This window comes from Pyrus communis, chromosome 15 (genome assembly GCF_041283825.1).
Source record: "Pyrus communis isolate YQ-2024b chromosome 15, ASM4128382v1, whole genome shotgun sequence".
Lineage (NCBI taxonomy): Eukaryota > Viridiplantae > Streptophyta > Magnoliopsida > Rosales > Rosaceae > Pyrus > Pyrus communis.
The window spans coordinates 20,420,901-20,437,368 of NC_142579.1; the positions used below are offsets into that span (position 1 = coordinate 20,420,901).

Below are 16,468 nucleotides of genomic sequence, written 5' to 3' on the forward strand. Positions count from 1 at the left end.
CCCAAGATCTCCAGCTTTACAGCATGTTCCTTTTTCTAACATTGACTTATCATTATCATTACCATTATCCCCATTATCTATAAACACTACTCCATCACTTTCAATACAATCCATTAATGCAAGAGAACAAGTTTCAACTCCTCAACTCCCTGTGGTTCCTGAGGTCCAATCTGAGAATTTCCAAGTAGTGCTCTCAATTCCTCCATTAAATTTGCATCCGATGCAAACTAGATCAAAGAGTGGCATTTTCAAAAAGAAGGCATTACTTACTACAATTCATGAACATAGAGGAATGGACTTAGCTACTGTTGAGCCTGCAACATACAAATCAGCATTAAAGTGTAAAGTATAGGTTGATGCAATGAAAGAAGAATTAGATGCACTCAATACTCAGTCTACATGGAGTTTAGTTCATCTTCCAGCACAGAAAAACCTTGTTGGTTGCAAATGGGTTTTCAAAATTAAGAAGAATGTTGATGTTCCAGAGGGAGGTATAAGGCTTGCTTAGTAGCAAAAAGGTTTAACCAAGAGGAAGGTATAGATTATGGAGAGACTTTTAGCCCAGTTGTTAAACCAACAACTGTGAGACTTATGCTAGTAATAGCAACCCATTTTGGTTGGAATTTAAGACAACTTGATGTAAATGCTTTTTTACATGGTATATTGCAGGAAGAGGTGTATATGGCTCAACCTCTGGGCTTCATTGATTCTCTACATCATGAGTATGTTTGCAATCTTCATAAGTCTTTATATGGCTTAAAACAGGCTCCTAGAGCCTGGAATGATAAGTTCACAAGCTTTCTGCCTTCACTTGGATTTAATATAACTTATGTCGATTCCTCTTTATTTGTGAAGACGAATGGTTCCTCTGTTGTGATATTGCTTCTTTATGTAGATGACATCATTGTCACTGGTAATGCTCCAACAATGATTGATGATGTGATATTTGCCTTGAAAAGAGAGTTTGATATCAAAGATTTGGGACCTCTTCATTTCTTTCTGGGAATTCAGGTTATTTCTCAGATTGATGGTTTATTCCTTTCTCAAGCAAAATATGTTAAAGACCTACTTACTAAGACTGAAATGCTAGACTCCAAGGCTTGTGCAACACCTTGTTTGCCTTATAATAGGTTAGTACTTGATGATGGAAAGTCGTATAACAATCCAGTTCTTTACAAAGTGTGGTTGGTGCTTTACAGTATCTAACATTCACTCGGCCATATGTAGCATTTACAATGCACCAAGTGTGTCAATTCATGTAGAATGCCATGGAGTCTCACTTCAGTGCAGTTAAGAGGATTCTCAGATACCTTAAAGGAACTATGAACTTGGGGATTAGCTATATTCGAGGAGGTTTGGCAGTTCATTCTGATACTGTAAGGGCATATTCTGATGCAGATTGGGCTGGATACCTTAATGACAGGTGCTCCACTACTAGATTTGTTAAGTTCTTAGGATCTAACCCCATTTCCTGGTCATCTAAGAAGCAACAAACAGTGTCACAATCATCCACCGAGGCAGAATATCAAGCTCTTGCTGTAACTATTGCTGAATTGGATTGGATCAAACAACTATTGACTTTCTTGCATATTGATATTCCTACTGGCCCATTGTTGCTTTGTGATAACATGTCAGCTATTGCTCTAACTCTTAATCCAATTCTACATCAATGAACAAAACACATTGAAGTTGATATTCACTTTGTTTGCCAAACAGTTGTCAAGAATCAGCTGCAAGTTTAATTTGTATCATCCACTGAGCAATACGCAGATATCTTCACCAAGGGTTTATCTGCTCCACTTTTTCAAACTCATTGTCACAATCTCAGTCTTTGTTTCACTACTCCTAAGCTTGAGGGGGGATGTTAAGGGTAGTAATCCAATGGTGGTAAAAGATGACACTTGTCAAAAGATAGAGAAGGTAGTTAGAGTTGGTTACGTTGTGACTTAGGCAGTAAGATTTGTATAAGGTAGTATATAACCTTGAGGCTGTAAGATTGTAAGACATATAGAAAAATATCAGTTGAAGAATATTCTCTCTCTCTCTCTCTCTCTCTCTCTCTCTTCGTATTCTTCGAACAATACTGTGAACTTCTTCCTGTAATTACAGCTTGGTTAACAGTTCCTTCTTAATCACTTATGATATTATCCATGCATTTTTGAATTATTAATCACAATGTTTAAACTATCAAATTGTCTTAATGCTTAGTTACATTAGGATATTTAGAAAATAATTTGATGCAATTTTAGTTGGAGGGTGATCCCTGAAATTGACTAAGGCTTCTAGTAATTAATAATTGTAATTTCACTTAGCATGAATACCACATCTTAAGGGTGGATAACCTTTAAAGGGTTTTCCTAAAGCTTAATGAATCTTGCATGTTTAAATTTGATATGAATACCACATACGAATTAAATGTTTGATATACATTCTAGTTTAGGAGTCTAAGTAGTCATAAGTAATTGGAATAATATAGGATTGTTAAAGTGACAGCAGAACCCTAGTGCTTTTTTAATTTGATTTTTCAAAAATTTGTTTTTACTTTATTTTCTACTTTTGCCCATTTTTATTACGTGCTTTTTACTTAATTGTTTTGTTATTTCAATTTACAATTTAAAATATTTTTCTAAATTTTGTATTAAATAATTAATTAAGAAGTAGTTTTAAATATAATTTTTTTTCTTACAATTTTTATAAAGAACGATCTTGTGACATCCCACATTGTTCAGGGAAGTGATCCTTAAATGTATGTTCCCATCCCTACTTAGCACGAGGCCTTTTAGGAGCTCACTGGCTTCGGGCTCCGTAGGAACTCTGAAGTTAAGCGAGAAGAGGGTTAGAGCAATCCCATGATGGGTGACCCATTAGGAAGTTGCTAGTGAGTTCCCAAAAACAAAACCGTGAGGGAATGGTAAGCCCAAAGCGGACAATATCGTGCTATGGTAGTGGAGTCGGGCCTGGGAAGTAGTCCCACCCGGGCCGGGATGTGACAATTTGATATCAGAGCCTAACCTTGGCCGTGGTGTGCTAATGAGGACGTCGGGCCCCTAAGGAAGGTGGATTGTGACATCCCACATCACTAAGGGAAGTGATCCTTAAATGTATGTTTCCATCCCTACTTAGCACGAGACCTTTTGGGAGCTCACTGGCTTCGGGTTCCGTAGGAACTCCGAAGTTAAGCAAGAAGAGGGCTAGAGCAATCCCATGATGGGTGACCCACTGGGAAGTTGCTCTTGAGTTCCCAAAAACAAAACCGTGAGGGAATGGTATGCCCAAAGCGGACAATATCGTTCTACGGTAGTGGAGTCGGGGCCAGGAAGTAGTCCCGCCCGAGCCGGGATGTGACAGATCTTCCTTGAGCCGTTTATATTGTAGTTACCTTATTCTCTTACAAGTACTTTTAAATATTTTTATCTCTACTTTTACATGTAATAAAAATCCTATCAAACCTTATATATTTGGACATCTCAATGCCTTTTTATACAAAGCATTATTTCCGATTTCGGATAAATCCAAGTTTCGGTGTACCTACGCAAGTGTTCCTTTCTTCCTGGAACAATGCCTCATTTTAACTTTGAATAAACTATTGTTTTTTATTTAGATGACTACTCACGATTTTTTTTTCCTAGTGCTACTCCATATCTCACTTGAATACCCTGCAGCTTTTTTCTTTTTCCATTTACAATATTGTTTTTTATAATGTTGGCAAAATCATTTAGCCAGTAAGAATAATAACAAATAGATATTCATGATCTTCCACTAAATTCAGTCAATTGCTTTTTACTATAGTTGAATTTGTGGTAGAAATTTAAATAAGTGAAAGAGTACTCCACTGCTCCATTACTCCACTTTCTTTTTCTGAGTAAAAGGGAGCTCACACGAAGTATAGCTATTTGTACTATTACTTTTATAAAAAGCATTAAGGTGGTGCTTTGTCCAGCCATTAAACTAATGGGACATTTGACCATTTAACCACGAGATCATGAGTAATATCTAACAATACATCATGGCTACCCAAGTTAAGTAAAAAAGACAAAACACTTGAAGGTATTATCTAAACAAGTCAATTTGATAAGCACAAGAACGGTAGTTAAGGTTCGCCTTTATTGAGAATGGTCTACTTGACTCTCAAGAAATATATCTCTAATCATATTCTGATTAGGAGAGAATCTTGAGAATTCCTATTGTTGTGGGAATTGGTGTGCATCCCAAGTGATCGCTAACCTAATAGGAATTGATCTCTTCCTAGATTTCCATCCTTATAATATGGATTTCCTTCCTCATAAGGAGTCTAATTGAACACTATAAATACGCCTTTCTAGAGCTCAAATGACAGAATAACTCATATCACATACATGTTCAAAGCATCCCCACATGCTCATACATGGAACCACATGCAATTTGATTTTCCCTCTTCGACGAGGAGTTATGTAGGCAATCCTTACCCGATACAATCACATCTCCCAACAATTCCCCTATTCTCGGACGTTCATGGAATTCCGGTGAGTTGTTTGTATACCAACAACTATGCGCAAATTTAGCTCTAACAACATTCAATATGTCTATGTATATTTTCGTTTTGTTTCTATAAGATACACGTAAAAATCATAAAATTCATTCTTTATAAATTAATAAATATTTATTTATCAATAAATCAATAAAATTATTCATTTATCGATATAATAATAACCTTGCTAAAACAATTACTTTTCTTAGTCCCAACATTATTCATTTATAGAGGTTTATATTAGTTTTTGGAAAACTTCTAAGGAGACCACATTTGTAAACCGCATCTAAACCATCTTTCTAGTAAAAGTGGGACCAACTTGTATTGCGAATCTTACCTCTATTAGAAAAATGGTTTAAATGTGATTTACAAAATGTAGTCTCCTTACCATTACTCTTTTTTTTTTTTTTTTTTTTTTTTTTTTTTTTAAAATTAAATATGTGGATCCTAGGAGAGGAAGATTGGGGAGCTTCAAACCTGAGATGAGCTGAGAAACAAATTTAGTTAGTGCCAATGCACGATATTTTAGATTTATAAAAGCACAAGATACAAGGCTAACTCGAGATATAAGACTGCTTAATACTATGGACAAGTGGTATATTCCTTTTCACTTATAAAGAATGATTTTAGATTCGAATCTTTTGGATGACGAATTCCATACCAATTTATTCCTTCACTTAGGGATGGCAATTCTAACTGTTAAACCTGATAATCATGGATAACCGCTCGAATAGATTGGATTTGGATAAAAAAATTCGGGTATATTTTGGGTATGGGAAAAATCCTGAATATTATTTGGTTATGGTTTTGGATATGGTTATAGAGGTCCCCAATCTGTATCCGTCCTCGAATCCGAACAGAATAATATAAAATGTAACTATTCATAATATTAAAGTATTAAAATACACACACACACATGTATATTCATTATTCGCCAAATCCCTTACTTTGAGTGTAAATACAAAAATTGCATTATGTGAGTTGCATTTTGTGGAAAAGTTCATAAGTTTTGATATGAATCAAAATCTATGAAAATTCAATGGTACTTATGAGAGATATTAAATATTAGCCAACATTATCAATGTTTAACTTTAATTTTTATGCTCTGCAAGATCTATTCATTAAATCATTTTATATATCAAATATTTAATGATGAAATTAATATTTACTAAATTATCATGCGTTAATTGAACAAATATATTTTTTGTATTGACAAAGATGTATATAACCGTTAACCGATGGGGAATCCATTATCTAGTGGGTATGGTTATGGATAATACCCAATAGTTAATTTGCGGTTGTGGATATGGTAATTTTTTGTGATTATGGAGATGAATATAGCATTTCCGTCCTCAAACTGAACCGTTGCCATCCTTGTCACATCCCGGTCTCCCTCGCAAAGATATTGTCCGCTTTGGCATTCCCTGCCCTGGACTAGGTCGCAGACAGCAGGGCTACCGCACGGTTTTGTTTTTGCAAGCTGCAGCTCCAAAAGGCCTCCTTGAAAGGTACCACCAGGCATGGACATATAAGGCCCAAAGACCACGCCCTCACGGGCGATGTGGGATACTACAATCCACCCCCCTTAGGGAGCCCGACGTCCTCGTCGGCACACCACGACCGTGAGTCTGGCTCTGATACCAAATTGTCACATCCCGGTCTCCCTCGCAAAAATATTGTCCGCTTTGGCATTCCCTGCACTGGACTAGGTCGCAGACAGCAGGGCTACCGCACGGTTTTGTTTTTGCAAGCCACAGCTCCAAAAGGCCTCCTTGAAAGGTACCACCAGGCATGGACATATAAGGCCCAAAGACCACGCCCTCACGGGCGATGTGGGATACTACAATAAATTTGTCACATCCCGGCCCGGGGCGAATCACTTCCCGGGCCCGCTCCACCACCGTAGCACGATATTGTCCGCCTTGGGCTTACCATTCCCTCACGGTTTTGTTTTTGGGAATTCACGAGCAACTTCTCAATGGGTCACCCATCATGGGATTGCTCTAGCCCCCTTCTCGCTTAACTTCGGAGTTCCTACGGAACCCGAAGCCAGTGAGCTCCCAAAAGGCCTCGTGCTAAGTAGGGATTGAAATATACATTTTAGGATCACACCCCTGGGCGATGTGGGATGTCACAATCCACCCCCCTTAGGGGCCTGACGTCCTCGTCGGCACACACGCGACCAGGGTTAGGCTCTGATACCAATTTGTCACATCCCGGCCCAGGGCGAATCACTTCCCGGGCCCGCTCCACCACCGTAGCATGATATTGTCCGCTTTGGGCTTACCATTCCCTCATGGTTTTGTTTTTGGGAACTCACGAGCAACTTCTCAGTGGGTCACCCATCATGAGATTGCTCTAGCCCCCTTCTCGCTTAACTTCGGAGTTCCTACGGAACCCGAAGCCAGTGAGCTCCCAAAAGGCCTCGTGCTAAGTAGGGATTGAAATATACATTTAAGGATCACACCCCTGTGCGATGTGGGATGTCACAATCCTTACCTTCACCCCTTAGTTTAAATATATTGTTTTATTAAAAATAAACTAAATACACAAGGGAAAAATATTCCATCCTAATATTTTTTCTACTTTCACATTTTTCAACACTCTCCATCATGAGTTTTTCGAGAAGAAAATCAAAGCTCATTTGCAGCATATATGCACACAACGTTAGCGTCAAATTTAATGACACAACGTTGTTGTCAACTTTATTCAAATATAACACTTTTGGGCAACAACCATTCGAGTGGTCATTAGTCCAAGCATTCAATCAAATCTTGGTTCCATGCCTTATTTACAAAATTACAAAATGGTCACTACATGCGCTTTCATTTGGGTTTTTCAAACACAACTTATGGTTTTTTTTTTTTTTTTTTTTTTTTTTTTTTTTTTTTTTTTTTGAAGAAAGGATTCATTACCAAGGCACAACGGCCAGACAAGAACAAAGAAAGCCAAAGACAGCTAACAGAATAGGGAGACCAACATACCCCAACAAAACATGAGGTACCAGATTACACAAGATGCTGCCACAACTGGCGAACACGTCGTCCCACAAAAACAGTAACCTTAATTAACCACTCGGAGGGTAAGGCAACCCATCCTTGTTTAAAATTCTAACAAGCGAAGATAGGGGCCGATTTGCCCACATAGAATTGCACATCTCCAGAGTAAAATTCTTAGCAACGAAATCCGCCGCATAATTTACTGATCTTGGAATCCAAGACCAAGAGCAGGCTTGGAAAGTCTTCCCAACCACCCATATACGGTTTTTCATTGGGAGGATTTCCTAAGTGCAGCTTAAAGAGCTATCATGCAAATATGAAATAACATGTTTTGAATCCGATTCTATCACCACCTAGGGGATATTCAGACCCTTCGCCAGATGGCACCCCTCAAGAACCGCCAAGGACTTAGCCACCATCGCCGACAAAGCTGTAACTGCCACCCTTTTGACCTCTAAATATCTGCAACTCGAGTCTAAGAACACCAAGCCAACCCAAGCCGAATTAGCACCCTGTCTCCAGCTCTCATCCACATTAATTTTCATCAAGGGACAAGAAGGAGGAGACCACGAAACCGCACGATCACAACTGGGTAGGGGAGGGGGAATAAGTCCAGATTCCCTTGACTTAGCAGCAACATAATTCTCCTAAGCGTTGGAAAGATTGAATATGGTTTATAATGGAGATAGGGTACGATTGTTGAACACCGCATCGCATCTGGCTTTCCAGATAAACCAACAGGAAAAAGCCACATGAGACAAAAATCGAGACTTAGACTCATTAGACCCCAGCTGCAGCGCACACAGGTGAGAGAGCCAGTCATTGAATGAGGTATTTGAAGCGCCATTAATTCGAATACAAAGGGGACCATTGAACCACACAGGCTGCACCCACGGGCATAAGAGCAGAATGTGTTCAACAGATTCCGAATGAGCAAGGCAAATAGGACAGCACGAATTATTAGCACACCCCTTCCTAAACTGGTTCTCCCGAGTAGTAACAGCACCCCTTATGCAGTGCCACACAAATATTTTCACTTTTAGAGAGACCTGAAGCTTCCAAATACCAGCCCACACCGCAAACTCAAGAGAATGGGAGGAAGAGTGATGATCAATCCGCCTACCAGGAGTAAAGTTTCACACCCACCAATACCCCTATTTAACCGAGTATTCACCATTCTTAAAGGTGGGCCAGATAAGGCGATCCAAGGAAAGTGAATCCCCCACCTGAATCCTGGAGATCCCAGCCCCATCCGACTTGGAAAAAAGGGCCCCAAGCTCATTTGTTCTCCACGTCCTACGCTCAATGTCAATGATCGAAGCCACCACTCGTGTCCTGTCAACCTCAACCCTATCTCTAGGAGTCAGATAGCCATTCATGATGCCAGGAACCCAATTGTCAGCCCACAGATTGATCAGATTCCCGCTCAAAACCTATCATCTCATCTCGACCCACGGGTGATATGATCTCGTCCCTCCCACAAGCTAGACCAAAACCATGAAGCACGCCCGCCCCTTTTAGCCATCAAGAATGAATCATGAGGGAAATATCTATCCTTCAACACCTTAACCTATAACGAATTTGGCTTATGGAGAAGCCGCCAACATTGCTTGGCGAGAAGGGCTGGAGTTGAAATCTCTCAAATTGCGGAAGTTCAAACCACCATCCCCCTTGGCGCTCCCCATTTCGTCCCACTTTAACCAGTGAATGCTCCGCTCTTTGTTCATATTTCCCCACCAGAACTTGGCAATAGCAGCAACAATCTCCCTGCATAGTCTATCAAGCAGCCGGAACATGTTCATCGGGTATGTTGTGATGGCCATGGCAACAGCCTTAATAAGCACTTATTTACCTAGCTGGGAGAGGAATTGTTGCTTCCACCTATAATTTTTGCCAAGACCCGGTCCTTAATGTAAATAAGCGCGTCCCTCTTCAACCTCCCCGACACCATGGGGACACCCAGGTACATCCCCAGATCCTCCACAACCGGCATTTCCAGGTTGACACTGAGCTCTTGGGCCATTGCCACAGGGGTGTTGGCGTTGAAGTAGACCGTTAATTTTTGTAAGCTAACTTGCTGACCAAAAGCCCGACATAAAGCTTTCAGCAAGTTCGACATATTTCGGCAATTGTCAAGAGTAGCTTTCAGGAACACAAGCGTGTCTTCAGCAAAAAGTAAATGGGTAAGCTTTGGTACATTCGCATTGAGCTAAATACCATCCAAGAACCCAAGATCAACAGCCCTCTTGATAAGGCAGGAAAGAACTTCACTAAAAATAAAAAATAGGTATGGGGACAGGGGGTCCCCCTAACGGCTTGAACTTCTTCCCAAGCTGCCCATTTAGAAGCACAGAAAACAGGATAGATGATACATAACTTATGGTTCAGCCAAAAAAATCCACCATAGCGCCTATTAACTTTAGTTTAAACCATATTATAAACATTATTTTTAGGGTACTACTATTTGACCTCTAAAAATGTGATCATATATTGTTTTTTAAACAACCTTTTATTTGTACGTATTTTTATAAATTTGGAGTGTAGAATGACATGTAAGGAGTGTCAATAACGACTATGTATCTATTTCTATACAAAATATTGATATGTTGTATAAATAAATAAATAAATCAAACATAGAAAAACAATCAAGATTTAAACGAAACAAATATATGTTGCAAAATCCATAGTTCAGACATCCTTCTTGCGAGTTTACGCAAAAGTCCGCAACAATTATTTTGTGGCTTAATTGTAGCAATGATCCATGAATTTTACTCCTAATTTACTTTTAGTCTCTGAACTAATCTCGTGTTAGTTTGTTAGTCCTTGAACTTATACAATGAGTTGCACTACTTTTTTCTGTTAAATTTAGGGGTATATTAGGAACTTCATCCCAAATCACTAGAATAAACTTTAAAATGAGAAAGAGAAAGAAAATAACTTAAAAAAAAAAAAAAAAGATTTTTTTTGTGTGTGTAAGAAATAGAATACATGGGATTTTTTTTTTTTTTTTTTGTAGTAGAATATGTGATTTGTTAGTTGTTGAAGTCCAATCACAGTTAGGTCTCCTACCAACTTTGAATTTCATTGCCTAGTATTTACAAGTTGCTAAAGTCCAGCCATTTTTATTTGGAACTTTAACGAAAAGCTCCGGCTACTATTCACTTTAACGAAAAACTATATTTTTACACTAAAAAGTCAATTCTGGTACTAGTCACTTTACCCTTTATTTTGTCCTTATCGTTAAAACTCAAAGTTTTCAAGCCCTTTTCATTCATTTTTCTTTTTTTATTTTGTGTTTTTATATAGTTTAAATTTCATTTCTTTTAAGTTTATTTTTTTTTTTTAAGTTTTAAGTTGAAGTTCCTAATTAATATACCCCTACATTAAACGGAAAAGGAAAAAAAAAAGTGTTAGTGAAAGAACGGATGGTGCATCACATTGTTTAGTTCAAGGATTAAAGAAACTAATATGAAAGTTCATGGGCCATTGCTACAATTAAACCATTGATATTCGAGGATTGTTGGAGTAAAAAAAATAAAAATAATTAAACCATTGCTACGATTAAGCTATTGCTACGATTAAGCCATTGCTACAACTAAAGTGTGATTAATTAATGCTTCCCCAATATCATCACTTGTATAAAAAGTAAAATCGAAAAGTGTTAGAGTAGTTATTAGAAGAAAGTCATTGCTGAGCACCAACTTATTAGAATATTTTGGATTATCAGTGGTTGATGTTGCATGCCTAGCTACTTTAACGATGCAATATTTTATGTAGCAGTTTATAATTACTAGTTGAAGGTTTTAACATGAATAGAATCATGCTTAAGGCTTAAACGTGCGTGCATGTATGGTTTGCTTCAAATCGCCATTGCCTGGGTTACTAATACAGCCAATAGCCACTAGTACTAAGAAATGAATTAACGAATATACTTGCTTCAAACAATTGCCAAAGTCATCATCCTCGTAGATGAAATTATGAATTTTTCTTCCTCGTTATCCTCGTATAATGTCTTTGTTATACACAGTCCTAACCCATTCCATGCATTGATTTATCTATACTCACGTTTTGTTTTGCTAGGTTGTGCGTCCAATAGTCATTTAATTACATGAGCATGATGTGATTGATCGTAATGTTTTTTTTTTTAATTTTTTTTATTTTTTTTATTTTTTTAGTTTTTATTTGGGACCATCACACCTCTTATATGATCCGAGTTTATATTTAAAATATAGTAATGATTAATAATAAGATATATTATAATATGCAAAGGATTTTTTTTTTCTTCTTATTCAAAGATATATGACATTAACAGGTGGGAGGAGAAATTAGTATTGAATTCATAATTCATGAGATTAAAATATAAGACCTCTCAATTACAAGTGAAAGAGAATATCACTTGACGATAATATTAAGATGCAATATGAATAGACTGTTCAAATTAAGAGATAGTGTTGCATTCTCATAAAACAAAATTCTCGTAACTATGAGAAAGTGGAAGAGAAATTACAATGAGTCAATGGCTATGTCCTTGTGCGGAACTAGAACCAACCTTGTCGCGGGCAAAAAGCTCCAAAATGCTTACAGAAATTACCTTAAATATTTTCTTTTTTTGAGGTCAAAGCTCCCTACCTTGTATCCTCTGAACTGCGCGCCTTCCCAATATCCCAATTCTCATGAGCCTAATTATCAAAATTCATATAAATAATACTCAGTTAATAATATAAGTTGTCACTTAGTACTACGGTCAGATAAAAGTATAGGGTTAGGGTTTAATTGTTAAGATTTATTCTTCTCTCTCGGAGGAATATATATAGTTGTACAGGAGGTCCCATAAATCTGGAAACTGGAATCCCAATTATACAGGATATCAATCACATGATTACATACCCGAACAATACATCTATAATTCCTGAAATATAGCATTGACTCACGTTAACACGGTCTAATAGTATTTTTCTTCACTTGTAAGTGAGAAGTCTTAGGTTTGATTCTCACCAAATGTGTATCTGAACAACATTATTGCTAGATACTTGTGAGGTGAAACCCACCCCCTCCCCCTTAGTGTAGATAATATCCTTTGTTTAAAAATAAAAAAAAATAAAAAAAGATATAAGTTACGACATGGGATCATAATTTTTCCATCTAAACTATTTTGGATCGTACTCAAATTTGGAAACCTTAAACTTGTGGTTGGTGAAACTCGAATCTAAAACCTTAAGAGTATCTACAAGAGATTAGCCATATTTTTGTTAATTTTGCTAGAGTTTGATTTTGAAAAGCTATTATGGCTAGCCAGTTTGATTTAACGTATCTAATAACACTAGCTAGGGGCTTCCACAGTAGGGCGAAAAAATTGAGTATGATATTAATATATTGATCACTCATATAATAATTATTCTACAACTATGGCTCATCGTTATTTTCGTAAAAAAAAAATTTTGATTCTCACGACATCATTCTGATGACTTTTAAGAAGAATTTGTGTTGGCTCGTATAACATAAGAGCTACTGGATGTTCAAGGGTTTAGGAAAAAAAATGTGTGAACAATATGCTCAATATGACGGTTATACCCTTGACGTCATGAGTAGAGCATAAAATTACCCTAAGGGAATAAGACGTAATTTACCCTAAGCTAATGAGGTTTTATGCCACTTACAAACCATGGGCTCTCTATACGGCCCATAATATATCCTGCTATTAAGCCATGTACACAGTCCAATGGTGGTAGGCCACTGACTCTTCTGAGTCTCCCCTTAAGTGTTTAGTGCATCTGCGCTCTTATCAATATGGACTATTAGAACTACTAGCTAGTAAGACTGCAAAAACTAGCCTGCATCATCAAGGACTGTCTAGTATTCTCTCTAGCCTCAACTCCAACCTGCATGTTAGAGTTTTTCAGTATAAATAGCCATGTCAAACAGAGAAAACAATAATCATCAATTACTATTCAAAACTCTCTCAAGTTCTATTTTTCTCTCTATCTTTTCTGACTTAGGCATCGGATGCCCTTTGGTGGACCCCTCCTCCTATTCTCAGGGTTTTCGTTAATTAAACTAACAATGTTTGTTTTCTTGTAAGTGAAATTTCTTCTAACCAACGGTATACGAAATTTGCAATCCACGTATATTTCTAATGCGATCCGATGGAAAATCAGTTCACCCAATGAATCGGCCAATATAATTGCCGATGTGGCAATATTTGTAGGTCAAAGCAAGAAAAGTCATAAATTGACCCGGAGGAAAAAGCCTCCAAATGAATAGTGTTCACTCATCAGAATGCGGGAAACATTTTCACACGTGCCACTAGCATTTATAGTATCTTATTGGATCGGTACGTTCAATTTTCTTAATTTGCTTGCTTTTTAGTCAACATCTCGATGTAGAGCGCGTTCGTACGCCTATAAAAGATTGCATGACTCGTCCTTCCTGGAGAACTGGAGAAACAAAAACTTGCATAGTCTTCGGTAATCTTAAGGTGAGGTGTTTCAACTTTCAGTGCTACTGTTTCTTTTTTTTTTCCAATTTCCAAGGAGTTTTATTGGGGTTGCTACGCTTAATTTCTGGGCTTCTTTATGATCATTTATAGTCTACATATCAGCCTTCCATGAAATCTTTGTTCTTTGTTCAAGTTCTATTCATGCCTTCATATATAACTAAGATTTACTATTTATTTTAGTTGAATCCAACGGTGCAGCTAAATTTCGGTTCACTCCCAAGTGAAGAAACCAGGTGCATTAATGGACATGATCTCATCAGCAAAATGGATATCTGATTTCGTAAGTCTCGCTTTTTTTTTTTAATTATACAATTTATTATATATACCCTTCCGTACCCTAAACATGAAGAAATCAACAAAGAAAATGAAAAAAAAATAAAAATAAAAAAGAATTGATACAAAAGAGTCCAAAGTTAATCTTAAAAAGTTGTTCAAATTTTTGGTTCTCTGTTAATGTTTTGATTAATTTATATGTAGGAAATGGAAGATCCTACTTTCATCAATCAATACGAAATGAGCTCCCTGGACTACTCACTTGATGAGCTCAATTTCCAATCTTTCGCATCTGAGAGCTACTCATCCTATCCAAATTTCACCCCAAAAGCCGACAACTTCAGCAAAGCATCCATCGAAAATCTTCATCAGATGTCCGGGACTCATGAAAGGCCAGCAAAACAGCCTAAGAACAACACTAGTAGTTGGAACTCTTGCTCCACTGACCACATAATTACTGCCAATGCTTCTTCTTCCTCCTCTTCACACCTAATTTCTTTTGAAAACTCCAACTCATCACCCCCAACCACTTCTCAGCAGTACTATGGTCTAGATTGCAGAGTTATCAAGCCAAAGAATGAAGTGGAATATTCCAATGGGAAATTGAACCCTCCAGCTTTGATTTCCCAAGGTATCTATGACCCCCAATCTTGCTCACCGAAACATGGACAAGGGATCAAGAGGGCCGCTACGGTGACTAGAAGTCCTTTAGATGCTCAAGATCATGTTCTTGCTGAGAGAAAGCGCCGAGAAAATCTCAGCCAGCGGTTCATTGCTCTATCTGCCTTACTTCCAGGCCTGAAGAAGGTACTAATTAGTTCAACTTTTTCATTTTTTACCCCTAATTAATGTGTTCTCAGTTAGACAGTACGTTATGTTGTAAAGTTGTTATGATCTAATATAACCTCTTTTCGTACAGTATGTCATGTTTTAAATAGTTAATGATCTAAATTTTATGTAAGATTTGTCTAATCAATGACTCAGATTGATTCTGGTAGTCGAGTTGTCTGATAAGAAAATACTTCTAGTTTAATTTGGTTATAGTAGCTTCCGTCAAAGATTCTAAACTACCCCTTTTCACAAAATTGCAGACGGACAAGGCTTCGGTCCTCGGAGATGCGATCAAGTACGTGAAACATCTTCAAGAACTTACGAAAATGCTGGAGAAACAAGCAGCCAAGAAAACTGTGGAAGCAGTGGTGTTTGTGAAGAGGACTCAGTACTCAGCGGATGATGATATATCCTCATCCGACGAGAACTCTGAGAGCTGCTCTAACCAGCCACTACCAGAAATCGAAGCAAGAGTTTCGGACAAAGAGGTCCTCATACGAATCCACAGCAAGAAAACCAAAGGATGTTTGGCAAGCATACTGAGTGAAATAGAAAAGCTTGATCTCACCATTGTTCACAGCTGTGCCTTGCCCCTTGGCAATTCAACTCTTGATATCACTGTAGTTGCTCAGGTACATAAATTTGGTTAGGTTAATTCAGTGCATAAACTTAACAGTTTTTTTACCCTTAACTAATAAGACTCCAATTCTTAATTACAGATGGATGTAGAATTCAGCATGACAGTGAAAGATCTTGTAAAAAATCTAAGACAGGCTTTGCTCAAGTTGGGGGGACCAGAAATATGAAGTTCTGAAGTTCGCATTACGCATGTATTTTTTATTTTTTTTTCCCCTTTTTGGTGGTTTTTTTCTGGCTTTTAAGACCTTTGGAGGAAACACCAGCCATTGTACTCAAGCTGCTAGCAAGGCTTTATTTTGCAGGAGGGTTTTTTCCTTTGTGATTTTTTCGTGGTTGACCCGTTAACCACGTTCGATTACCCTCGTGATATATATGAAAACCTAGCTGCAGGTTTTGTTTTTATTTTTTGTGGAGGGCTTTTGTGTAAACTTCCTTTGTAATCTATTGTCACTTAAAGGTTAATTATTGTTGTTTTATTTGTCGGATATTCTTCATGTATATAATTTATTGAATACTGACAACAAGTTGAATTTCAGACTCAAAAAAATAGAATTAGAGACAATAAAATTTGGATTGTAGTTTTAGTTTTCATCTTGGACAACTTCATATAATAATGGTACACCAATCAACGAAATGGGGTGGTAAGCAAAAAAATTAACTCGCTCAAATTTCATTTTAGTCATTTTTTACGTTTAATTCAATTTGCAAATTATGCTTTTAAAG

General features: G+C 37.4%; 1 protein-coding gene across 2 annotated transcripts; it reads left to right on the top strand.

The window, feature by feature from the left end:
• Positions 1–13,878: 13,878 nt before the first annotated feature.
• LOC137719947 (transcription factor bHLH18) lies at positions 13,879–16,224 on the top strand. Of its 2 annotated transcripts, none has more exons than XM_088685475.1 (5): positions 13,879–13,981; positions 14,201–14,282; positions 14,480–15,082; positions 15,367–15,738; positions 15,826–16,224. In XM_088685475.1, exons 2-5 carry the CDS (start codon positions 14,244–14,246, stop codon positions 15,910–15,912), a joined length of 1,101 nt encoding a protein of 366 aa, XP_088541601.1. In that variant the 5' UTR covers positions 13,879–13,981; positions 14,201–14,243; the 3' UTR covers positions 15,913–16,224. The 2 variants fall into 2 exon arrangements, with proteins under 2 accessions (XP_088541601.1, XP_068315027.2); XM_068458926.2 differs by having other exon boundaries at positions 13,885–13,981; positions 14,183–14,282.
• The last annotated feature ends 244 nt before the right edge of the window (positions 16,225–16,468 follow it).

Bases quoted from the DNA above. Each gene is read 5' to 3' on its own strand.
- LOC137719947 (XM_088685475.1), top strand. From the start codon at position 14,244: ATGGACATGATCTCATCAGCAAAATGGATATCTGATTTC. The intron at 15,083-15,366 runs GTACTAATTAGT...ACAAAATTGCAG, and splicing joins TACTTCCAGGCCTGAAGAAG to ACGGACAAGGCTTCGGTCCT. The intron at 15,739-15,825 runs GTACATAAATTT...TCTTAATTACAG, and splicing joins ATATCACTGTAGTTGCTCAG to ATGGATGTAGAATTCAGCAT.